This window comes from Mesocricetus auratus, unplaced genomic scaffold (assembly GCF_017639785.1).
Source record: "Mesocricetus auratus isolate SY011 unplaced genomic scaffold, BCM_Maur_2.0 Super-Scaffold_100691, whole genome shotgun sequence".
NCBI lineage: Eukaryota > Metazoa > Chordata > Mammalia > Rodentia > Cricetidae > Mesocricetus > Mesocricetus auratus.
This window is the reverse complement of record NW_024429267.1, coordinates 27000485-27024069: the sequence shown is the minus strand read 5'-3', so window position 1 is coordinate 27024069 and position 23585 is coordinate 27000485. Positions and strand designations below refer to the sequence as shown.

The window sequence follows — 23585 nt, the reverse complement described above, 5'->3', positions numbered from 1 at the left end:
AGAGTTTCACCATTTTCTAATTCTATATAGAAAATACAGAGAAACCCTGTCTCAGAAAACAAAAAACTTTTTTTTGCCTAGTTATTCCAATTGTACCTGCAAAGAAATTAGAAAGACAAATGTTGGGAAGGTGTCTTTCCAACAGAACTGAAACATTCTGTTCAAAGTACATGCTGGCTCTTGGTAAAATTAATTTCAGAATGAGCCTTGGAAGAAAACATCGTAAATGCCAAATACATGACTTAAGTAGTACAAACTGCTTTGATTCATGCTAAGCACTTAAGGATAAATGATTTATTCAACATAACCGGCAAATTTTCCATTTTGTGTGTTTGTATAAAAAGGGGTGTTTTGCAGTGCTGGGGATTAAACACTGCACATATGTAGCAAACACTAGCATTTTACTGTAGTACAGTAGGCCCTTTGGTCTTTTGATTTGAGATGGTATCTTTGCTAATGTAGTCCAGGCTGGCTTCAGACTACTGATCTTCCTGCTTTAAGTGCTAGGATTACAGTGGGCTACCCTACTCTTCTAAGAATTTACAGTGTAAAATGTAAAAAAATGATTCATTTTTAAGTAATTACCTTGAGCCAGGAGGTGGTGGCACACACCTTTAATCCCAGCTCTTGGGAATCAGGTGTATCTACAAAGTTTGAGGCCAGCCTGATCTACAGAGTTCAGGACTTTTGACAGAAAAACTTTTTTTTCAAAAAACAGTATTCCCTTGAAACAAGTTTTAGGCTTTTCACAATATAGTGTTTAAAGAATAGATAATGGTGACGGTGAGACGCACACTTTACCACTGGAACTGTTACTGTCATTTACAAAGATAGTATGTATTTTGAGTTATTTAATGTCCTTTGGTCCATAAATTGTATCAAATCTAATTTTGAAGAAATACGTATAAATTTAACGAGGATATAAATGCTTTGCAGTGATTGGGAAGAAAAGATGGTACATTCTGAAAAGAACATGTCAACTAAGGATGACCCACAGCTTATAAGGAGTTTCTTATTACCTTCCTTGCTTAAGATTCTAGGGAAGAGGTGACAGGTCGCAGCGTTAGAATGACGTGAAATCCTCGTTTTGCCAGAAGTGATCCTGAACCAGGACCTTGTTTGTCCTAGCAATGTGGCTACGGTATGAGTATAATGTGCATAGGTTAAGTGCTAAGCACGCTGTTTGGAATTTTAGCTACTACAAAGTACTAACGTTAAGGTTTAGAAAGATTCTAAAAGGGACTACCCAGCTTGCCAACCTGCTTCCGTCTTATGTGAGTTTATGACCTGGTGAGGTGACTCGGGTTCCTAGTTGTTAGTGACATGACTAATACATTGGCTTTCTGGAGTGGGTGGCGGCCAGGTGGGCTGTTTCTCTCCACTGTCGTAATCCCCAGCTTGATCCCTTACAAAAGGTGGGCTCTAAGGCGTCCTTCCATCCTTTTAGGCGTAGGTGCCAGAATCCGAAAGGGGAGGATAGCAGGGTAGGCGACACGGACTACAATTCCCACATGGCTCCGGGACCCGCACTTGAGCGCTGTGCATACATAGGTAACCTTGCTCAACTCTTCCGTCGTCCTGGCAGTCTCACGTTCTAGGTTTCCCTGGACTTCCGGATGAGGCCAGTGGGTGACCCGGCCAGAATATCTGCGTCTGAGCACTCCCGTGTCCTCCCGTAGGGCGGGCCTATAGCGCCCTTGCGGTCGGTGGGCGTGTGACTGCGCAGGCGCGGCGAGGGCTGCGGGGCGGGGCTTGGTGCGGCTGAGGCTGGCTGCGAAGCTGGGTGGTCGGTTCCTATGTGGGTCCGCCGCCGGGCGGTGGGGGTGTCTGCCGCCGCGGCCTCTGAGGGCGGTACGTCCTCCGCTGCACGGACAGAGATGGGGTCTTGGATACGGACGATCGGAGGGAGGCTGAAGCAGCGGCTGAGACTGGACGTGGGGCGTGAAATCTGCCGCCAGTACCCGCTGTTCTGCTTCCTGCTTCTCTGCCTCAGCGCCGCCTCGCTGCTCCTCAACAGGTACCTGCGGTTGGCCCCGCGGAGGCCGCTCGGGAGCCAGCGGGGTATGCTGGGCTGCGGGCTGCGGGCAGCAGGCGAGGGCCAACTCCGATCAGTCGCCTCGGGAGCGACGGCCGAGGTCGTGCCCGGATGTGCGGGCGGGCGCGGGTCGGCTCCCGTGGGCCGGGCATCCTCCGAGGTTACCAAGCTCTGAACCTTTCTTTTCTGACCATTTCTCAAAATCTGGGCGTTTATCTATTTTTCACAACCGAAATATGTATAGCCAACTCAGTTCGAAACGGTTAAGCGATCCAGTCACTGGAGGGAGGAGGGCTTAAGGTCCTGTCGCAGCCGCAGTCCCAGGCGGAACCCTTCTCTCTCGAAGTAGTACACACACACTGGTGGACACACACCTTGGCAGTAGCCTCAGCACTTCTCGCAGTTTCATCTGCGAAATCAGACAGTAGAATAGTATCCATTTCTACAAAGTCCTGTTTCTTTCTCTCTTTTAAAGAGCCGAAATATTCTGAAAAGTTAAAATGATTAAATTGAAAATTTGAGGTCAGAAGTTCCCGCCCCTGAATCTTGTACATTTCCAGTAGTGTCAGTACATTGGATAATAGAAGTGTACTTAAAAACATGAAGTCTTTTCCCTCTGATATTTTGAGCAAGTACTTTTTATTTCGAAGTAGTTCATCTGTAAGCATAACAGAGGAAAGCATACACAAGGGGTTTAACTTAGTATTTTCACTAATGCTAACCATTTCCCATGACTGTAGCAACAGGTTTTTTTGCATACTCTTTTCCCATTTGTTATTGTTGAATCAGCTAAAGTGAATTTAAATATCATAGTGCTGTCTTATTTTATTATTGTGTGTGAATGGGTGTTTTGCCTGCAGGTATGTCTGCCCGCTGTGCATGCAGGCCTGATGGAGGCCAGAAGAGGGCCTTGGATCCCCTGGAACTGGAGTTAGAGAGTGTGGGTGCTAGGAATGGACCCCTCACGCTCTGGAAGAGCAGCCTGTTTACTTAATCATTGAGCTATCTCTCCAACCCCCACAATGCAGTTTTAAAATAAATAGAGTCTCTCTCAGCAAAAGTATTAGGAAGAGTACAGAGCAGAGTAAATAAATGAATGATGAATGAATAAAAATAAAAAAATGAAAAGGTACAGGGATAATGTCATTCTTCTCTCGTTCCTGACTTTAATGGAGTTGTGGGAATTTTTTTTCCTTTTAGGATGATGTTGTTTGTGGCTCTCATTTATAGCTTTTACTATGTTGGGTTATGTTCTCTCTAGCCCTACATTCTTTAGGACTTTTATTATGAAGGTATGTTGAACTTTGTCAAAGTCCCTTTTCTGTGTCAGTTGAGATGACCCTGTGATTTTTTTTGTTATTGTTGTTCATCTATGTGGCTTATTTTATTTTTTATTTTTTTGGTTTTCTGAGACAGGGTTTCTCTGTATTGTTTTGGAGGCTGTCCTGGAACTAGCTCTGTAGACCAGGCTGGCCTAGAACCGCCTGCCTCTGCCTCCCGAGTGCTGGGATTAAAGGCGAGCATCACCAACACCTGGTTTTCTATGTGGTTTATTACATTTATTGATTCACATGTGCTGCATTTCAGGGAAAAACCTAACTTGGTTATGGCATATAATCTTTTGAATGTATGTCTGTATTCTGTTTGCAAGCATTTTTCTGAGCAGGTTTTTTTTTTTTTTTTTTGGTCTAAAATTATTGTCCCTCAGCTTTTTTTTTTTTTGTCTTTACCTGGCTTGGATATTAGAGGAATAGTGACTTTGTAGAAGGAGTTTGGGAGTGGGCCTTCTGTTTCTGATGTTTTTGAATAGTTTAAGGATTAGCTGTAGATGTTTGAAAGTCTGGTAAAAATTTTGCTCTGGATCCATCTGGTCCTGGACTTTTTTAGCTGGAAGACTTTTTACTACTATTTTAATCAACTCATTTGTTATGGGTCTTTTAGGTTGTTGATTTCTTGGTTTAATTTTGGTGGCTTGGCTATATTTAGAAATTCATCAATTTCTTTTAGGTTTTTCAGCTTAATGGACTACATATTCTTGAAAATATTCCCTTATAACATTCTGAATTTCTTTGGTGTCTGTTATGTTTCACTGTTCCCTCCTACCCTCCATCCCTCTTTCCTCTCTCTCTGCCTCTGTCGCCGTTTCTGTCTCTTTGTGTCTCTGTCTCTCCTTCTCTCCCTCCTCTTTGAGACAGGGTTTCTCTGTGTAGCTTTGAAGACTGTACTAGAACTTGCTCTGTAGACCAGACTGGCTTTGAACTCACAGAGATTCACCTGCTCTGCCACCACCTGGCCTCATTGTTTTATTTCTGATTCTAGCACCTTGGGTCCTCTCATTGTTTCTTTTGGTTAGTAGGGCAAGGATCTGTCAGTTATCTTGTTTATCTTCTCAAGAACCAGCTCTTAGGTTTGTTGACTTTGTGCTGTTTTCTGTTTCTATATCATTGATTTCTGCCCTGTTTTGGAGTGCTATTTTCTCTCTTTTTACTCTGTGAGGTGTTTATTGTTGACGCTAAAATGTATTTCTTGTAGACAATAGATTTTGTTTCTTGATCCATTCAGTCAGCCTCTGTCTTTATTGGGTAATTGAAACCATTGATATTTAATGCTGTTATGGGAAAGTGTGTGTTAATTGTGCTCGTGACGTTTTTATGTGTAGTGTAGTTTGTGTTCTCCATGATACTTTGTGTTTTAATATTTATGCCTCTGTATTTTTTTTCAGTCCCTCTGCCATGCTCATTCCTTCAACTCAAAATATTTTGTTGTCAGGTCCACAAGAGTGACCAGACAAGGTCAGGGGACTGGGTATATGGCCAGGGCTAGATATGGCAGGTTGGGGATGAGGCATGTTAGGAGGCCCAGTGGATCCACAGGTTTAGATCCCAGAGAAGGTTGTGAGAGATCTGGCTGGTTGGGGAGGTTGGATGCGGTGCAGAAAGTACCAGGATAGACCCTGGGTAAGGATGGGAAGAACTGGTTGGGGGAGGGGCTGGGTGCAAGCAGAAAGGGCCTGTGAGTAGTGGCAGGTAATGTAGTCCTTTTAATCTTAGAGGGCATATGTTGGAAGCCTTTATCATTTATTACAAAGGTAGCAATTAATATTCTTGGTACCAAACTTGAATGCTCTTGTTGGGCATGCTGGTGAGATGGCTCTGGTAACATGAGCACTTGATGCTATTATGAGGACCAGAGTTTGGATACCAGCACCAAAAATTGGATGACTCACAAACTCCTGGAGTTCTGGTTCCAAGAGCTCTGACATCTTTTTCTGGCTTCTATTGGCACTTGTGCATACATGTGTGCATATCCTCACTCACATTGTCATGCACGCCCTTCAATCTTCAAAAAGTGTTTGATTTAAAAAAATACAACAGGGATTTAGAGGAGCTGTAGAGATAGCTCAGTGGGTTGAGTGTTCTTTATCAGTTCAGATCCTAACTCCTCTAACTAGCCAGGCTTAGTGCCATGCTGGAAATCCCAGCACTGAGGTAAACAGACACAAGAGGATGGCTGGACTTGCTGCCTGCTAGCCTAGACAAAAAGAACCAAAAAACAAAAAACCCCAAATGGAGAACTTTAGCTTCAGGGAGAGCCCTGTCTGAAAGTAGTAAGGTAGTGTTGTTTATTAGGGAACCAGGACCGGCATGATAGACAGAGCACAAGCCATGGAGACCACGTTAACCACAGTTTATTATAGCCAGACGAAAAGAGGGGAGACAGATATGACAGAGAGAATAAGGTAAGGGAGAAGAGGAGAGCCGACAAGAGAGAGGAAAGATGAGAGAGAAGAGATGATGAGAGAGAGTATAAGTGGGCAGGAGTCTGTCCTTTAAAGGGATCCTTTGCACCTGCGAACAGACTGGTTGTCATGGAACTCTGGGCTGGCCAAAGTGCTGCCAGAGTACATTCTGCCAGGTAACAGGGCAGGCCCGCGTAATGCCTGAACCTTTCAGGTAGGACACGATAGGGGAGGACACCTGACACCCTCCCCTCGAATCCCTGTGCTGCGTGTTGAAGTGTGTGTACACTACACTCACATGCATACATCCACAAACAAGTAAATAAACATTCCACCCTTAGGGACTACATTAAAAACAAGGCCACTGTGGCTCTGTGTTGGTGCATCTCATCCCTGTCCCAGAGGCACTGGCATCATCTCTGCTCCCATGCCCAAGAAACTACTGATGATGGCCGACATTGATGACGGCTGCACATCAGCCAGGGACTGCTCTGCCTCCCTGAGCAAGTTGGCCAAAGCCACCTTTGATGCTGTCTCTAATACTTACAGCTACCTGACCTCTGGAAAGAGGCTGTTTTCACCAAGTTTCCTTATTAGGAATCCATTGACCATCAATGAAAAGCCACACCAGAGCCTCTGCTCAGAGGATCCAGGCTGTGGTGACCACATAAGGTTTTTTATACAAGAAAAAGGGACTGGAGAGATGGCTCAGGTTGAAAGCACTGGCTGTTCTTCCAGAGGTCCTGAGTTCAATTCCCAACAGTCACATGGTGGCTCACAACCATCTATAATGAGATCCAATGCCCTTCTCTGGTGTGTAGGCATACATGCAGACAAAACATTGTATATATAATAATAGCAAATAAATAGGCCTTATAAAAAAGACACTGAAAAATAAAAGTCTGAAAAATAAAAACTGGTTTTCCCAGGTGGTGGTGGCACATGCCTAGTTCTAGTGGTTGGGAGGCAGAGGCAGGTGAATCTGTAAGTTTGAGGCCAGCCTGGGCTAGAGTGAATTCCAGGATAGCCAGGGATACATAGAAGAGCCCTGCCTCAAAAATAACAACCAAAACCACAAAAATAAGTAAGTAAATAAATAAAACATTTTCCAGTAACTGTCAATAGACTCCTTTAGAGGTTGGTTTATTACTTTTTCTAAGAATCTGCTTATATTTTGTTAAGTTTACTTGCTACTGTTGTCCTTTCTGTTGTTTTTTGTTGTTTACAATGTCCTACTTTGTTTTTGGAATTTCTGTTTACCCCCTAGCATTCGGAATGCTTAGCTTGTCAGCATTTCTCTTTGGGAATCAGTGCAGCATTTCTCCTGGTCAGTACTCTGGGGTTTGAGCCAGATAGTTCTTGTTGGGGGCTGTCCTGTGCATTGTGGGTATTTTTCTAGCACCTTGATGACAGTAGTGCTCTGCTGAGGTTCTTCTTAGAGGGTGCTACAATAAAATTGTCTCTGTATACTGCCAAATGCTGCCTGGCAGCAAGATCACCCCTGGGTTAGAACTACCAGCTTGACTTATTTAAAGCTATACATTTCTGGCTTAATACTCTAGGGCTAGAAAGTTTTGTCTTAATGTCTTTGTCCTAGTTGATTTTGGTTATAACTACACTAATGAATGTAGAATTTACTAACATTCATTCTAAGTATAGGTCTTTTTTTTTTTTTTTGAGATGGAGTATTATGCTAGGTAGCCGAAGCTGACCTTCAACTCTCTATGTAGCTCAGGCTGGGAACTTCTTGCTTCAGGATTTTTTTTCAGTTATTTTTACTTTTATTTATTTATTTATTTATTTTTTAGAGATGAGGCTCTCACTGTACTTTACAGGCTAACTCCAAATTCCTCTTGCTTCAGCCTTCCAGGTAACCAAGACCACAGACATGTACCTAGTGGCTGGTTTTATAGTTCTTAAGTTGTATTTTGTAATTCAAAACCATTCTATTACTTATTTTATTTTTTTATTTATATGCATTGGTGTTTTACCTACACGAGGGTATTGGGTACCTGGGAACTGGAGTTACAGACAATTGTGAACTGCCATGTGGGTGCTGGGAATTGAACCTGGGCCTTCTGGAAGAATAGTCAGTGCTCTTAACCACTGAACCATCTTTCTAGTCCTCAGAAGCACTCTAAAAAAATTACTTTTTTTTTCTAAATTAGGTACCAAATGACATATGATGACCTGAACAGACATGAGGCTATTTATGATATTTATTTCTCAGCGATTAATTTTTTACTGTTTATATGATTTGTTACAGAAATGTTGAAATATGATGTGGATACTTCATCAGATATCACTTGGGAATGCTAAAAATACATGAAACATACTGTAATTATTCATTAATCATAAAAATTCTGAATTTTGAATGATTAATGGTTGGAATGATTTTGGGGAAATGGGTATGGTTGCTACTTACCAAATGTAAGGTTCACTTAATTTTTTTGTTGTTGTTTGGATGTAGAGTATGTTTCTTTAGTTCATGGGAAGTTTGAATAAAGGAATGGATAGAAAAAGGTGAAGTAGGGACTGTAAAGGCTTCAGAGACATTTTGGAAACACTGTGGAGCCATAGTGGTTTTCTGATGGGTGGGTATTTATGTTTAAGTACTGAATGAGCATTTCATTCATTAATTGTACACACACACACACACACACGTGGACACGGACACATGGAGGTAGTCTTTTGGGAGACAGTACTCTCCTTCACTGTGTGAGTTCCAGGGACCTAACTCGAGTATTCAGGCTTGGCAACAGGCTCCTTTTACCACTGAGCAAGAGCAGTTTTAGTAATAGGCACACAGTGGCTGAGTGTCACGGTGGTTTCACTAGCTGCGTGGTCTGTCTTTTGACTTACTTGGTCACTATAAGATATTAGTATTTCCACGTTTTCCCCCCTTCTTAGCTGCTGAGTTCCCCCAATTTTGAGCTCTAGGCCTCAAAATTTATTTTGCAAGTGGAAAGATATATGGGAAGAATCTAGGATGCATATGAAACTGACCAGGTTGCTTCCCTTCTCAGTGGTCCCAGCCCAGCAGTACCGTCTGCCTTGCTAAGGAATAGTTGCACATATTTTTTTTTTATCTACTTTCGTCATCCTTTGTGGTGGGAAGACAAGCCTGATACTGCTTACTCTACCAAGGAAACAAGTCTCTCATTCCTTTGAGCTACATGCCGTCTATTTTCTCATTAAGGACATTCCTCATGTCAGCTGTGCTCATTTATACAAGACTGGCTCCTGGCTGACAGACCTGTTTTAAGTTCTGCTATCAATCATGATGACCTCAGTGCTTGAGGGAGCAACTATCACATAATCTAGTCTATATCTAGGTCATTCTTCAGCCTCCCATTTGTATGACCATACAGTGGATCTTGCTGTCACTAGCAAGTATTCCTAAGACTCAGATATCTTGCGATTCAGGAGGCTGAGGCTGGAGGACCACAGGTTTAAGGCCAGCCTGAGCTCTGGGCTCTGTAGCAAGGCTTTTTTGTTTTTGTTTTTCAAGATAAAGTTTCTCTGTGTAGTCCTGACTGTCCTGGAAACTCATTCTGTAGACCAGGCTGGCCTCAGACTCAGAGATCTGCCTGCCTCTGCCTCCCAAGTTCTGGGATTAAAGCTGTTCACCACCTCTAAGACTCTGTTTTAAATAAATAAGTGAAATGAAAAGTTGTACTGTTGACTAGTGTGCTTTCCTATTCAGTCCTGATGTCCTGACTCCTCTCCTCTCCTCCTACCATTGTCCTCTACTGTTGTCATATACGGTTTGGGGTTTAGAGTCATGCTAACGTAGATCTCACAGCCTACTGCTTGAGCTCCGCCACTTTAGCATCTTTCATTCCACTCACTTGACACATCCAAATCTGAGTCAGTGAGGCTGTTCTAGTTTCCCTACTGCCGTGATAGATACTCAGAACAAAAGCAAATGTAGGGAAGGAAAGCCTTTCAGCTTTCAGGCTATGGTTCGTCTTTGAAGGAAGTCAGGGGAGGAACTCAAGCAGAACCTTGTTGCTTTATGTTTAACAAGTTCTCTATTTTTAATTAAAAAATATGCCCTCGGGAGGCAGAGACAGGCGGACCTCTATGAGTTCGAGACTGGCCTCGTTTACAGAGCTATTTCCAGGACTCCCAGAACTGTTATACAAAGAAACTCTGTCTCGAAAAACAAACAAAAAAATTAATAAATATTATTTTAACATGTATGTGTGTATACCTGTGTGAGTTTATGTACATCACAGCCTAGGAGGCCAGAAGAGAGTGTTGGATTCCCTGAAGTTGATGTTATAGACAGTTTAGAGCCAGGTGGTGAGCTGTGGAGACTGGAAATCAGGTCTCTATAAAGGTGGTGTGCTCTTAACTGCTGAAACTCTCTCCAGTCCCTTCTGTATTTTTTAAACTCTTCTTCCTGGGTGGTGTCATTTATTCCTATGACTTTAATGGTGTCTCTGTCTGTCTGTCTGTCTGTCTGTCTCTCTCGTGTGTGTGTGTGTGTGTGTGTGTGTGTGTGTGTGTGTGTGTGTGTGTGTGTGTGTTTTGAGACAGGATTTCTGTGTAATTCTGTGTAACAGTCCTGGCTGTCCTGGAAATCACTCTGTAGACCAGACTGGCTTCAAACTCACAGATATCCTCCTGCCTCTGCCACTGCCTCCCAAGTGCTGGGACTAAAGACGTGCGCCACCACTGCCTGACAATGATCTTTTTTTCTAATTTCTAAACCTTTGACTTCAACTAATATTCTCTGTAAAGAGTTGCCATATATAGCAGTTTGTGGGCCATTTTTCTGTGGTCCATGTTAAGTCACCTGAAACTTGGCCTGTCCAAAGACTGATTTGTTTCTTTTTTTATTAAGTGGGTAAATTTTTTTCTTTTTTCCTCTTTTTAAAAAATTTATATACCAACCACAGTTTCCCCTCCCTCTTCTCCTCCCACTCTGATTTGTTTCTTGAAGGCTTTTCTTTTTGCTCATACCTAACCAGTTACTTCAGTCTTTTTAATTTTCTTCTGTTTGTCAAAAGAATCAGCTCCTTTTTTCTTTGTCTGTTCCCTGGTGAGGGTCCTTATCTCCTCTCCTAGATTACTACAACAGCTTTCATATCTGCCAGTGTTTTCCTAGACAAGGCCAATCTCTATTGCAGCCAGAGTAGATTCAGGGTAATGCTGTCACTTTCCTTCCTAGTACTTTCCTAAGATTTTTTTTATTATTTTCTTAGCATTACTCAGGACTTACTTTTGCTCTCTTTTAGTATTTTCTTTTTCTTGAGTGTATTTTAAGTTGTTCTTCATCTTTACTTTGTACTTTTATTATTTGTATATATGTGTATATGTAAGATATGTAGGTGTGTATGGGAACTCACAGCTCCAGTGTGGAGGACAGAGGACAACTTTGTGAAATTGGTTCTCTCTCTCTCTCTCTCTCTCTCTCTCTCTCTCTCTTGTTTTTTGAGACAGGGTTTCTCTGTGGCTTTAGAGGCTGTCCTGGAACTAGCTCTTGTAGACCAGGCTGGTCTTGAACTCACAGAGATCTGCCTGCCTCTGCCTCCCGAGTGGAAATTGGAATTGGTTCTCTTTTTCCACCTTTGTGTGGTTTCCTGGGATTAAACTAGGTCATCATGCTTACATCATCCGGAGACCAACACCTTTGACTGCTGAGCAATCTACCAGCCTACGTAGGACTTTTGATAATAGCTAACAGAAACCCAGTTTGTACTACGGTTGGCCAAGAGAATACTGAATGACAGAAAACTGGGCCTCACAGAAACACTGAACAGTACTGAGAATACTGCTAACACCTTCTTGTGCTAGGTTTGGTGGGGCATACCTTTAATTTCAGCTCTTGGGAAATAGGAACCCATGAATCTCTGAGACTCTAAGACTAGTCTGGTCTACATAGTAAATTCTAGGTCGGCCAGCGCTACAGAGTGTACAAATGAAACCAAACAATAACAGATTTTGTTTACTCTTCTGTGTTCTCCCTGAAGTGTGACTTCATTCTCTACTCACTGCCTTTTTTTTTTTTTTTTTTTTTTTTGGTTTCTCCAGACAGGGTTTCTCTGTATAGCTTTGGAACCTATCTTGGCACTCGCTCTGTAGACTAGGCTGGCCTTGAACTCACAGAGATCCACCTGCCTCTGCTTCCCAAGTGCTAGGAATGGCCCGGTGCCATTTTTTTAAAAAAAGATTTATTTATTTATCACATATACAGTGTTCTGCCTACATGCCAGAAGAGGGCACTAGATTGAATTGTAGATGGTTGTGAGTCACCATGTGGTTGCTGGGAATTGAACTCAGGACCCCTGGAAGAGCAGTCAGTCCTCTTAACCTCTGAGCCATCTCTCCAGCCTGCCAATTTTTTTTTTAAAGATACATAGCTGACAGTTATGAGAGCTTCACTTGAGAGGGGATTAAGAATAATTGCACTCTAGTTTCTAGTTCACTCTCTTATTTCTTTGCAAAAAAATTGTAAAGAGTAATTTGAATTTAGTATATGGACTGTCTTCTCTGTGTCTAATGGTCAAGCTTCTAAATGTGGATTGATTTTCAGTTTTTCACTCAATGTCATGAAATATTTCCAAAATTTCCTTAAATGCAAAGATTTTTGCCCAAATCACTTTGAGATGTTTTCACCCTTTGTTTAATATTCCTGTCACCATTTGAGCCCAGGCTGACTAAGGATGATTTCCATCTCCCAAATGCTGCTTCAGAGGCATGTCTGGATTATGTGCTGTCAGAGAGCAAACCCAGGGTTTCCTGCATGCCAGGCAAGCACTCTACTGATGGACCTACATCCTCAGGCCTTAAGGTCTAGAGTCTTTAATAATAGCAGTGTCCCAAATTCATTCCCACAGGACCTATTTTGTTTGTAATTGCATTTTCTTTAGTCTGAATTTCAATGCTAGCACTATTGCCGCTCATTTCCTTGTTCCACTTGCATGCTTATGAATTAGTTTCCTTTTGAAATTATCCATTTTTATAAAATGTCACCCAAGGTTATTATTGGGAACAAGGAGATAACTCACAGCTCCATGTTTTGCTGTTGTATGTGAGTGATCAGTTACCAACAGAAGCAATGCAATTGGTCACCTGTGCATCTGTTAGTTATATTATGGTTTTGGAACTGAAGAATTAACAGTAAAAGTTATGTTTTATGCAGCTGTTCACAACTAATAAACGCACTGTGTTCGTTTGAACTGTGTGACATGACGGGATTGATATCTGCAACATCATGCGCCTGTTTTGAGACACCTTAATATGGCGTATTATATCACACAATAACCAGTCTGGCTTCCTACCACTTCAGGTTCCTCTTAGGGCCAGTTTTAAAAATTATTTTATATGTATTCATTTTACTTTGTATATATGAGTGTTTGGAGTGTGTGTCTGGTGCCTGTGGAGGCCAGAAGAGGGCATCAGATCCCCTGGAAATGGAGTTACAGATGGTTGTGAGCCACCATGTGGGTGCTGAGAATCAAACGTGGCTCCTCTGATGAAAAATCAAGTGTCTTAAACCTCTGCTTTGTGGAAACTATGTGCAGATCATAGCCATGCAGTGCTCTCAAGTTTGGGTTCCTCCATCTCTTTCTTAGTCCCTCTTTTGGTTTCCCCTATCCACTCATTAAGTTTTTCTATAGCTATTAAGTACTGTTTCATAATACCAAACCCGTTTTCACATTGTATTATACTCATTTATTCAACTGTCACTGCCAGATAGATCTCTGTGTTACTAGAGACATGGTAGTGATGTTCTTTATCAAATCACCGGAGCATAACCCTGTCTAACACAAAGTAGGCACTTAGAAATTAATTTTAATGATCATTATAATTTTAGAATGTGAGAATAGAGGGTGTTCTGGAAGAATGAATTCAGACTCCTTGAAACATAACAGCATAGAAATGAAACTGTGAAATGTTGAATCTAATTTCCTCCTATACTTAAATGAAATTATATATTTGGTAATATATTGTATTGTTTATTTATGTTATAGATAACAAGTATATTACAGAAATTAGCTGATTGGAAAACTTAAAATTGATTTTGATTAATAAATATATGGAAGATCACTAAAGGAATAGCTTTTAATGTTATACATTTCTTTGGTTCTGATCATTTTTATTTATTTCTAAGGTATCTTCATGTCTTAATGATCTTCTGGTCATTTGTTGCTGGAGTTGTGACATTCTACTGTTCGTTAGGACCCGATTCTCTCTTGCCAAATATATTCTTCACAATAAAATACAAACCTAAGGTAAAATTATGTTTTTAAAATTTTTAAGTTAAAATTTGGTGTTGGAGTCACAGGCACTTGCGAGCTACTCAGTGTAGGTGCTGAGAACTGAACTCTGGTCCTCAGAGAGAGCAGCATGCGCACTCACTGCTGAGCCCTTTCTCCAGCCCTGTGCTTTTTCATATTTGAAGTCAGTTTATGTGACTCATGTTGTTTAGGCTTTTTTTTTTTTTAACTAAAAGCATTTTAGAGCAATGATTTTTAAAATCTACATATTATTATTTTATAATGGAATACATGAAGTTCATAGAAAAAGTTTAAAATGAGCATTATGTGCATTTACATATATATGCATGAATAAATGTATAGATACTTATTTTAACTTGGTTTTTATTTTATTTTTTTGGTGCTGAGGATTGAACCTAGGCCTTTGCATGTAATTCCTCACTTAGCTGCATCTTGAGTCCTAGTTTTAAGGTTTATAGTTCTAATATCAACTGTAAAACGAAAATACAATCTTCTCAGAAAGTTACAGTTCACAATGTCAGCTTGTCTCCTGGGGACATGTTAACCACAAGGACAGAGGTTTACAAAGGTGGTTGTACAAGAGACCCTCCTTGGGCATCATCAATAGTCTGGATTGTTAAGCCTTAATTCCAAGATTTTGATTAGAATGTTCTAGGCCACTGCCCAATAAATAGTATTGTTAAAAACTTTCCAGGTAATTCTGAAACACATATATTTAAGGAATTCTGGGTTAAGTAATAATCCAACTCTGTTAATTCTCTCCCTCCCCCCCTCAGCTCACAGGCTGAGAAAATTTGCTTAGCCAAAATAATTTGTATTTCTGAAATTTAATAGTGGTAGTGGTATATGAACTCAGTCCTCTATTAAGGCAAAATGCTGACTTTTCAAATTCTACCCACAGGTCAGAATTTAGTGAGGTTCCTTTTGGGGCCCCCTTCACTGATGAAGAGAAAACATGGGGCCTTGTACCCACCAAGTGCTGCCCTTTAAATTGATGCAGTCCCCCATTTTAGGGTTGTGGCATTTCTTTGTAGAGGAAACAGAAGTCTGGGTCATATTTGGTCATGGCCTTTAGGATTTATCACATCTTCCCCCTCATTGAAGCTAAGCTTTGGGAGAAATGGAGAGTAGTATTTTTTTCTTATATTTTTGTAGTATAAGACATGTCAGAGGCAGACTATTTATTTAGTTATATGTTTGTTTATCTATAGTTAAAGACAGGGTCTCATGGGACTTAAATTTTAGATCCTCAGCCTCCTGAGAGTTGAAATTATAGGCATGTACCACCATGCCTGCTAAGAGAACCTTTGTTTTTGGTTCCCACTGTTATCTTTTTCTGATAATAAGCATTGAACCTGTGCCAATGTACATGCTAGAAAATTCTCTACTATTGAATTACTGAGTTATACCCTAGGCCTAGCTTATGTATTTCATTAGGTATTTTGTGTCCGCTGGCAGTTAATTTAGCAGGTATTTAGGTATTTATTACAAATAATAGTTTTAGTTTTGAAGCACTAAAAATAAAAGTCCTTTGAATGCTCACATGGAGGGCAACAAAGCTTTTGGAAAATTGATTTTTCGTAGTAGAGAAGCTAAAGTCGAATCTCTGTTTTCTTTCCTTTTTTAGCAATTAGGACTTCAAGAGTTATTTCCGCAAGGTCACAGCTGTGCTGTTTGTGGTAAAGTGAAATGTAAACGGCATAGGTAAGCTAAACTTTTAAGTTGTGCTTGGTGTGTGTGTGTGTGTGTGTGTGTGTGTGTGTGTGTGTGTGTCCCATACTGAATGTCTGGAGGTCAGAGGGCAGCTTCTGGAGCTGATCCTCTCATTTCACCTTTGTTTGGGTTCTGAGAATCAGGCTCAAGTACTTGAGCTTCTGAGTAAGGCAAGTGCTTTTACCTAATGCTGAGCCATCTTGCTGGCCCCCAAGTTAAACACGTTCATTTGTTCATTTTTTTACTACATTTTATTACAAGTGATTTCGTTGTTTGATTTACTTTAGGCCTTCTTTGCTGCTTGAAAACTACCAGCCCTGGCTAGACCTGAAAGTGCCTTCCAAGGTTGATGCCTCTCTCTCAGAGGTAAGTAATTTAATATTGCCAAATATGAGCATGTGTTATTTAAGGATGGGATTGTGTTCTGAAAATCATAAGCAGTTTTGTCCTCATGAGAGCATTACAAAATGTGCTTGTACAAACCTTTAGTCATTGCACAGGGCTTCTTGGTATGGTCAAGGGTTATATAAATAAGAGTTATTTGAAGCTGCTGCTGACTTAACATGGCATATTTATTGTTTTAGAGAAAATTACTTTTTAAATTTAATAAATAGGAGTAAACTAAAACAAAAAGTGCACTATTCTAACTTAATTTCTGTTTCTGTGATAAAATATTGTAACAGAAATGGCTTAGGGGAGGACAGTGTTTATTTGGACTACAGTTTCATGTTCTGATTCATTGTTGTGAGAAAGTCAGGGCAGAATGTAAACATGTGAATCCACGAATACTTGATTCAAGCTACCTATTTCCTCTTTTATACTGTTCAGGAGCCCCTGACTAGGGATTGGTGTTGTCCATAGTGGCCTGGGTCTTAACCATTAAGACATTCTTTATATATATACCAATAGGCCAACCTGATCTAAATAATTCCTATTTGAGACTTTCCAGTGATTCTGGGATATGCGAAGTTGACAGTTAAAACTAACTTGTGCAGATATAAACATATAAAACTACATAAACATATACTATATAGTATGCCATAGATTAAAAACTGTAAATAGTATAGTAAATTCATAAACTAGTAATGTACTTATTATTAAGTGTTATATACTATGTATAATTGTATATGCTGTAGATAGTAGTTTTATTTATACCTGAATTGCTATGAACATACTAGTAGGTATGTGCTATAACAGCTGTGATACCTACCCCCAACTCCCAGGAGGTGGGAACTTTTATAGTTTTAAGAGTCTACTGTTGGGGGCTGGAGAGATGGCTCAGAGGTTAAGAGCACTGGCTGTTCTTCCAGAGGTCCTAAGTTCAATTCTCACAACCACATGGTGGCTCACAACCATCTATAATGAGATCTGTGCCCTCTTCTTGCCTGCAGAAAACTGTATACATGATAAATAAATCTTAAAAAAAGAGTCTACTGTTAAATATGCTTGTCTGTGTTGGTTGATGTATTTGGTGTATGACTATATATCCAATTAAAAAATATTGAATACCAGTAGAGAAAATTTCCTGATACTTTTATCAGAAAATCTAATCTTGATACATCTTATTAAGTTAGGCATGGTGTTTTCATTCCTATAATTCCAGCACTTGGGAGTCTGAGGTAGCTGGATCTTGAGTTTGAGGCCAACCTGGACTAGAGTTAAGTTCTAGGCCATCCTGAGTTACAGAGCTTGTCTTAAGCAAACAACAACAATAAAAACAAACAAAAAAAAGCAACTACATCTTAATGTATATCACCTAATGAATTCTTGGCTAGGTAATATCACAAAGTAAGCACGTTGAGTATTAAGATATTCCAAATTATACTTACATCTCAAATTTACATTTCAGTCAAGGAAATTACTGCTGTAAGAACAGGTGCTGTCTTTATGATAGGAAAATAGCCATTTGCAAAGGAACATTGAACTCTTTTGTTTGTTTGTTTGTTTGTTTGTTTGAGACAGGGTTTCTCTATGTAGCTTTGTAGACCAGGCTGGCCTCAAACTCGCATAGATCCACCTGCCTCTGCTTCCTGAGTGCCAGGATTAAAGGTGTGCACCACCACTACCCTACTGGACTCTTTTTTTTTTAGTTTATTTATTTATGTATTTTTAAGGTATAAATGCTCCATCTACATGAAGGCCTGCATGCATGCTAGAAAGAGGATATCAGATCCTGTTATAGATGGTTGGGAACCACCTTGTGGTTGCTGGGAAGGGTCCTTTAGGTAGACTTCCTGAGAGGAAGAGGTTGGACAGGTGGAATGTTTAGTAGGCTGGAGGGTAAAATATGAGGGGCGGTAGCAGAAAAGACAGTATTTTAGTAGCTTCAATTTATGGATATACTTATTGTACATTAGGCCCTTTGTTAACAACACACTTTGTATGTGTAATCCACACATAGTTTATGAAATGGGTACTATTGGTATTTTCAAGGCAAACTAGGAGTTAGAGAGATCTAATAGAATCTTCAAGTGTTATTATCAATAGAACTTGGTTAAAGTTTAGGTGTGAGAGTGTGTGTGAAGTGCTTGTCAGGTACGTGTGACGATCTGCATTGGAATTCTCAAGCTTCCCCGTGAGTGCTTGTATCCCAGTAGTGGGCTTGTGTGGAGACAGATAGCGAAGTTCAGTAAGAGACCCTGACCCCAAAAATAAGGTGGAGGGGGGCTAGGGATGTCACTGAATGGTAGAGTGCTTGCCTGGCATGCACAAGTCACCAGCACTGCTGGGGGTGGGGGAGGAGGTGGAAATCGATAGTAGAAGGTACTGGAAGATGATCTCTAGCCTCCAGCCACTGCATGCACACAGACACAACAAAAAGGCAGGTCCAGCTTAGTTCCTAGGCCGTATTTTATATAGTTGTTAGGAAATCATGCTGGGCATGGAGGTGCACACCTTTCATCCTAGCACTTGGGAAGCAGAGGCAGACATATTTCTGTGGTCTCCTTAGTGAGTTCCAGGAATATGTATAGAGACCCTGTCTCAAAAAGAAATCAAAAGGCTATGTGATTCATATTATTTGAACTTGGAAGCCAGTGATTTTCATACTGTGTGGCTAGAGCTTTAAGTTTGACTAAGGGTGTAGCAGGAAGTGAAAAGGGAGTAAGTGGCTGTGGTCGTTGGCATGCAGGCTCTCCAGTATTAGCACAGCCGTTTTGCTTTTCAGGTATTTTGGTTTGGCGTAATCTGTTGAGGGTTTCATAGGGAAGTGTGTGGTGAATGCATGTTTTAGATACTGGTATCTCTGAAGGCTAGAGGGTAGCAAGCTTGGAAGCAGGGAGATTAGCTGAGAGTCAGTCTAACTGCTTAGTGGAGCCACAGAAGAGATCTAAGGGTTCAGTGATCCCACCACCCCTCAGTATAATAAATGCTTAGTTTTTGTAATAATAATAAAAAAAGACCCAAATGATTTTAGCCTTACTGCTTAGCAATGGACATCTTTGGTTACTGATGCCAGGGAAGGGAAATGTTAAATGTGGTGTGTTCTCCCCCTCCCCACCATTTTAAATCTTTTTTTTTTTTTTTTTTTTTTTTTTGAGACGGTTTCTCTGTGAAGCCTAAGCTGTCCTGGATTTCACTCTGTAGGGCAGATTGGCCTAGAATTCAGAGATCTGCTTGCCTCTACCTCCTGAGTGCTGGGGTTAAAGGTGTGGGGCCACTACCTCCTGGCTGGTAAATCTTTTTTGTTGTTGTTTTGTTTGTTTGTTTTTTTCGAGACAGGGTTTCTCTGTATTGTTTTGGAGCCTGTCCTGGCACTCACTTTGTAGACTAAGCTGGACTTAAACTCAGAGATTCGCCTGTGTCTGCTTTCTGAGTGCTAGGATTACCCCTCACTCCCCAACCCTTGTGCAAGCATGGTTCCTATCTCTTGTCTCTCAGCTGTTTCTAGTCGACATAAAACCAGCGGTTACACATTTCTTCCTCTTCTCCCTGTTGCTCTTTTAAGTTACTGCACAATGTTGCAACTCCTTAAGTTTACAACATGCAGCTCCACTTAGACCCAAGAAATGGAATATTTAACTGACCTAGGGTTTATTTTGTTTTGCGTCTTATGTACTGGTTTTAAGTATACGCTAAGGTTTTCAGAAAGTGAGTGTATTCATGTAAGTATCATCAGAGCAAGAAATAAAACATTAGGAGTGCCCCAGAATTTCTCTTGATGCCCTTCAGTCACCATTGTTCCTTCAGAGAAAATCAGGAATACCTGATTTTGATTCTCCACATAAATCTTATGTATTTTTGTTTTGTTCAGTTTTTTGTTTTTGTTTAGTAAAACCAGTCAGGAATAATTCACTGAAAAAAATAAAAAATTATTATTGTATGTATGTGTGTACATGATATGTGTGTGGGGTACATGTTGTGTGTATACATACATACATACATACATACATGTATGTATGTCAGAGGACAACCTTCTGCAATCAATTCTCTCTTTCCACCTTTTAATGAATTCTGGGAATCAAACTTGTGTCACTAGGCTTACTCAAGTAAGTACTTTTACCTGCTGAGTCATGTTGATGGCCCTTGTTGAAACACTTTTGATTATGGAGATAGTTGAGATGTATATGCCATTCTAATAAAATCTTTTCTGAATTATATAATTTTCAAGTTTTTTTTCTTCAGTTCTTATTGAGGCTCACAACCATGTAAAGTTGACATAAACGTATTATCAAGAAGTTTTGTCAGCTGTGCAGTGGTATGGAGGCAGAGGTAGATGAGTATCTGCGTTCAAGGCCAGCCTAGTATACAGAGCTAGATCCAGGACAGCCAAGGCTATACAAAGAAACCCAAAAAAGAGATATTGTCACTATTTGGTATAATAAAATTGGTTATTGCTAATATATATCGCTTAGTAGTATAGTTTATTTCATTATATTTAATTATTTTTCTTTAATTTTTTTTGTGCAGGTTCTTGAATTAGTGTTGGAGAACTTTGTTTATCCATGGTACAGGTATGTTTTTTCTTTCCATAAGAGCTCCACTCCACCCCACCTCTGCCCTTAATATAGTCAGTAGCATTAAACTAAGCATGACTAGGCCAAATCTTCTTTATGGAGAGCCATGTTGTGCATTACTGGATATTTAGCTGTGTCCCTGACCTATTTCCCATTAAATGCTGGTAGTACAGTCTCTTTCACTCTGACTACCATAAAAATCCTCAGAATGACCCAGTAATACTTGAAAGATTTAATTGGCTCCAATTAAGGATCATTGATGAACTGGGTCTAGTAAAGCAAGCCTTTAATCACAGCACTTGGCAGGCAGAAGCATTACGAGTTTGAGCTCACCTGACCTCTATAAGGAGATCCTCTCTGCAGCAAACAATGTGCTCGGGGAGTACTAGGCCCTTGTAAGATGGGTGATGGCTGAGGAACGGCCAAGGTTGCCCTTTGGTCTCTATATACAGTTTAAGAATGTTTGCAGGCTGGGGATGTAGTTCAGTGGCAGAATCTTTGCCTGGAGGTGAATTTTCACTTTATTTTTCTTTGAGCGCACTCCTCTTCTTTTGAGAATTACACTACTTTATAAATATTTTAAACTAACTTAAAATTTTGTATTTTGTTATTTCTCCATCGTTGTTTTGTTTTCTTTGAAGTTTACTTGGTGATGCTCTGAAAATGGTCTTAGTTCTTTGAAAAAGGCTCTTGGGTGCATATATGCAAGGAAATAGTTAATAGTGATTATGATTTAGAGCTAAAATCATGAGTGATTTGTTTCCTTTTTAATCCATTTTCTCTGTTCTCCAACAAAATATATTATTTGTAAGTGAAAAGAGGAAATAGCATAGATTTTTTTCACATATATAAAAGGAAAAGTATTTTCTGGTTTTAGCAAGGCAAAGCTGTATATCTGAACTTCTGAATTTTTGCTTTCTCCTTAACTGAAGGGATGTGACAGATGATGAGTCTTTTGTTGATGAACTGAGGATCACCTTACGGTTTTTTGCATCTGTCTTAGTACGAAGAATTCACAAGGTATATATTTTATAATGAGAAATTTGGGACATTATCATTATGACAATCTTATTTTTTTCTCCCATAGTATGTGTATTTGTTCTTTATTTTTCATTTCTTTCTTTTTTTTTTGTTTTGTGGGTTTTTTGTTTTGTTTTGTTTTGTTTTTGTTTTTTTGAGACAGGATTTCTCTGTGGTTTTGGAGGCTGTCCTGGAACTAGCTCTTGTAGACTAGGCTGGTCTGGAACTCACAGATCTATCTGCCTCTGCCTCCCAAGTGCTGGGCATTTTTCATTTCTTAGACTAAAAGTTGATGAATCACTGTGGGTCCCTTGGTCAGTTTTGATTTTTTTTTTTTTTTTTGAGACAGGGTTTCTCTGTGACTTTGGAGGCTGTCTTGGAACTAGCTCTTGTGGACCAGGCTGGTCTGGAACTCACAGAGCTCCGTCTGCCTCTGCCTCCCAAGTGCTGGGACTAAAGGCATGCGCCACCACCGCCCAGCTCAGTTTTGCTTTCTTTAATATTTGCTTTTCTTGATTTGTGGAATTTTAAAATGAGAAGACAATAATAGAAAACAGTGTCATGTTTTATTTAAACGAATTCATGTAACTTTCAGAGATTATGATCTACCTTCTAAAATACCTTTGAGTGATATTTTGTCCATTTAGGTTTTGCATATATGTAGTTTGTTGGCTATAAACAGTACTTCTTTACTGTTTTGTCAGTTCAATAGGATTAAACATATAAATAATGTATAGAATGTTAATATATATCATTAATTAACAAAATAAAGTTTGATCATGTTAAATGTTCCTATATCCACTTGATTCACAAAATGAGTTCACAAAAGAAAAATGTAAAACGGCTAGTGAACAATTGGAAATTTGTTGTTGCACATCAAATATAAGTTGCAATGAGGTACTATACTGTTTTTTTTTACTTGTAAAATTGGAGAGATGAAAAAGGATTAATATCCACTAATTATGATTTGGAAAAATAGGCAAAGCAAGTGAAAATTCAAATTGGTGTGCCTTCCAATTGACATGCCAACATGGATGTAGGAACATTTCACAAGGCCCCACCCCTAGATGAAGAGGGTCATGAATACAAGGGTGTACTTGAGGACAGCCAGGAATTGGAAGAGGGAGAGAAGAATGCAGATACAGTATATGTGAAAGTAAAAAAAAAAAAGTTAATATTGAATTGATGAAAAAAAGTTTGGAATAGTTAAAATGATAAAAGTTCAACATATATATAGTGTATACACACATATAATAAATACATACACACACATATATATTTGTTTTCTAGACAGGTTTTCTCTGTGTAGCTTTGGAGCTTGTCCTGGAATTCAGGCTGGCCTAGAACTCATGGAGATCCACTTACCTCTGCCTCCTTAGTGCTGGAGTTAAAAACTTGTGTCACCACCACCTGGCTGAACAGAATATTTATGAAAAATCATTTGTTTGTTGTTTGTATATTCTGGGGAACACTGAAATTATTAAAGAAGAAATGAGTAAAAGTTGAATTCCATACATGCACAAATTGGTGTGTCCTTTCTTAAGGGAAGTTTAATAATTACAGTAAGACATATTTTTGTCAGTGCTAGAGTTTGAACACAAGGCCTTGCTCATGCTAGCCATTTATTTTGCCATTGAGCTCTATTCCCCAGTCATTTATTCCTTGTTCTGGCTTTCACACTGGCTTTGAACTTACCTAGGGTAGCCTTAGACTTAAGATCTTCTTTGAATTCCAAATATTAGGATTACAGGTATATGCTACCATGCCTGGCTGGGGTTGGTAGTCTTTAAGACTTTTGGGTTTTTGTTTTGGTCTGTTTTGTTGAAATAGGGTTTCTCTGTGTAGCTTTGGCAGTCTTGGAACTAGCTCTG

The 23585-nt window shown here is 39.9% G+C and overlaps 1 protein-coding gene across 3 annotated transcripts in view; it reads left to right on the top strand.

The window, feature by feature from the left end:
• Positions 1 to 1726: 1726 nt before the first annotated feature.
• The window catches only part of Snx14 (sorting nexin 14), a 61556-nt gene continuing 39697 nt past the window's right edge, over positions 1727 to 23585 (top strand). For 2 of the 3 annotated variants that reach the window (XM_005073657.4, XM_005073658.4), the window contains exons 1-6: positions 1731 to 2017; positions 13900 to 14020; positions 15654 to 15730; positions 16027 to 16105; positions 20648 to 20691; positions 21627 to 21714. In XM_005073657.4, coding sequence (XP_005073714.1) covers positions 1797 to 2017; positions 13900 to 14020; positions 15654 to 15730; positions 16027 to 16105; positions 20648 to 20691; positions 21627 to 21714 — 630 coding nt within the window. In that variant the 5' untranslated portion in view covers positions 1731 to 1796. Of the gene's footprint in view, positions 2018 to 13899; positions 14021 to 15653; positions 15731 to 16026; positions 16106 to 20647; positions 20692 to 21626; positions 21715 to 23585 lie in introns of all 3 variants that reach the window. The other variant, XM_021229311.2, reaches the window with a different exon arrangement.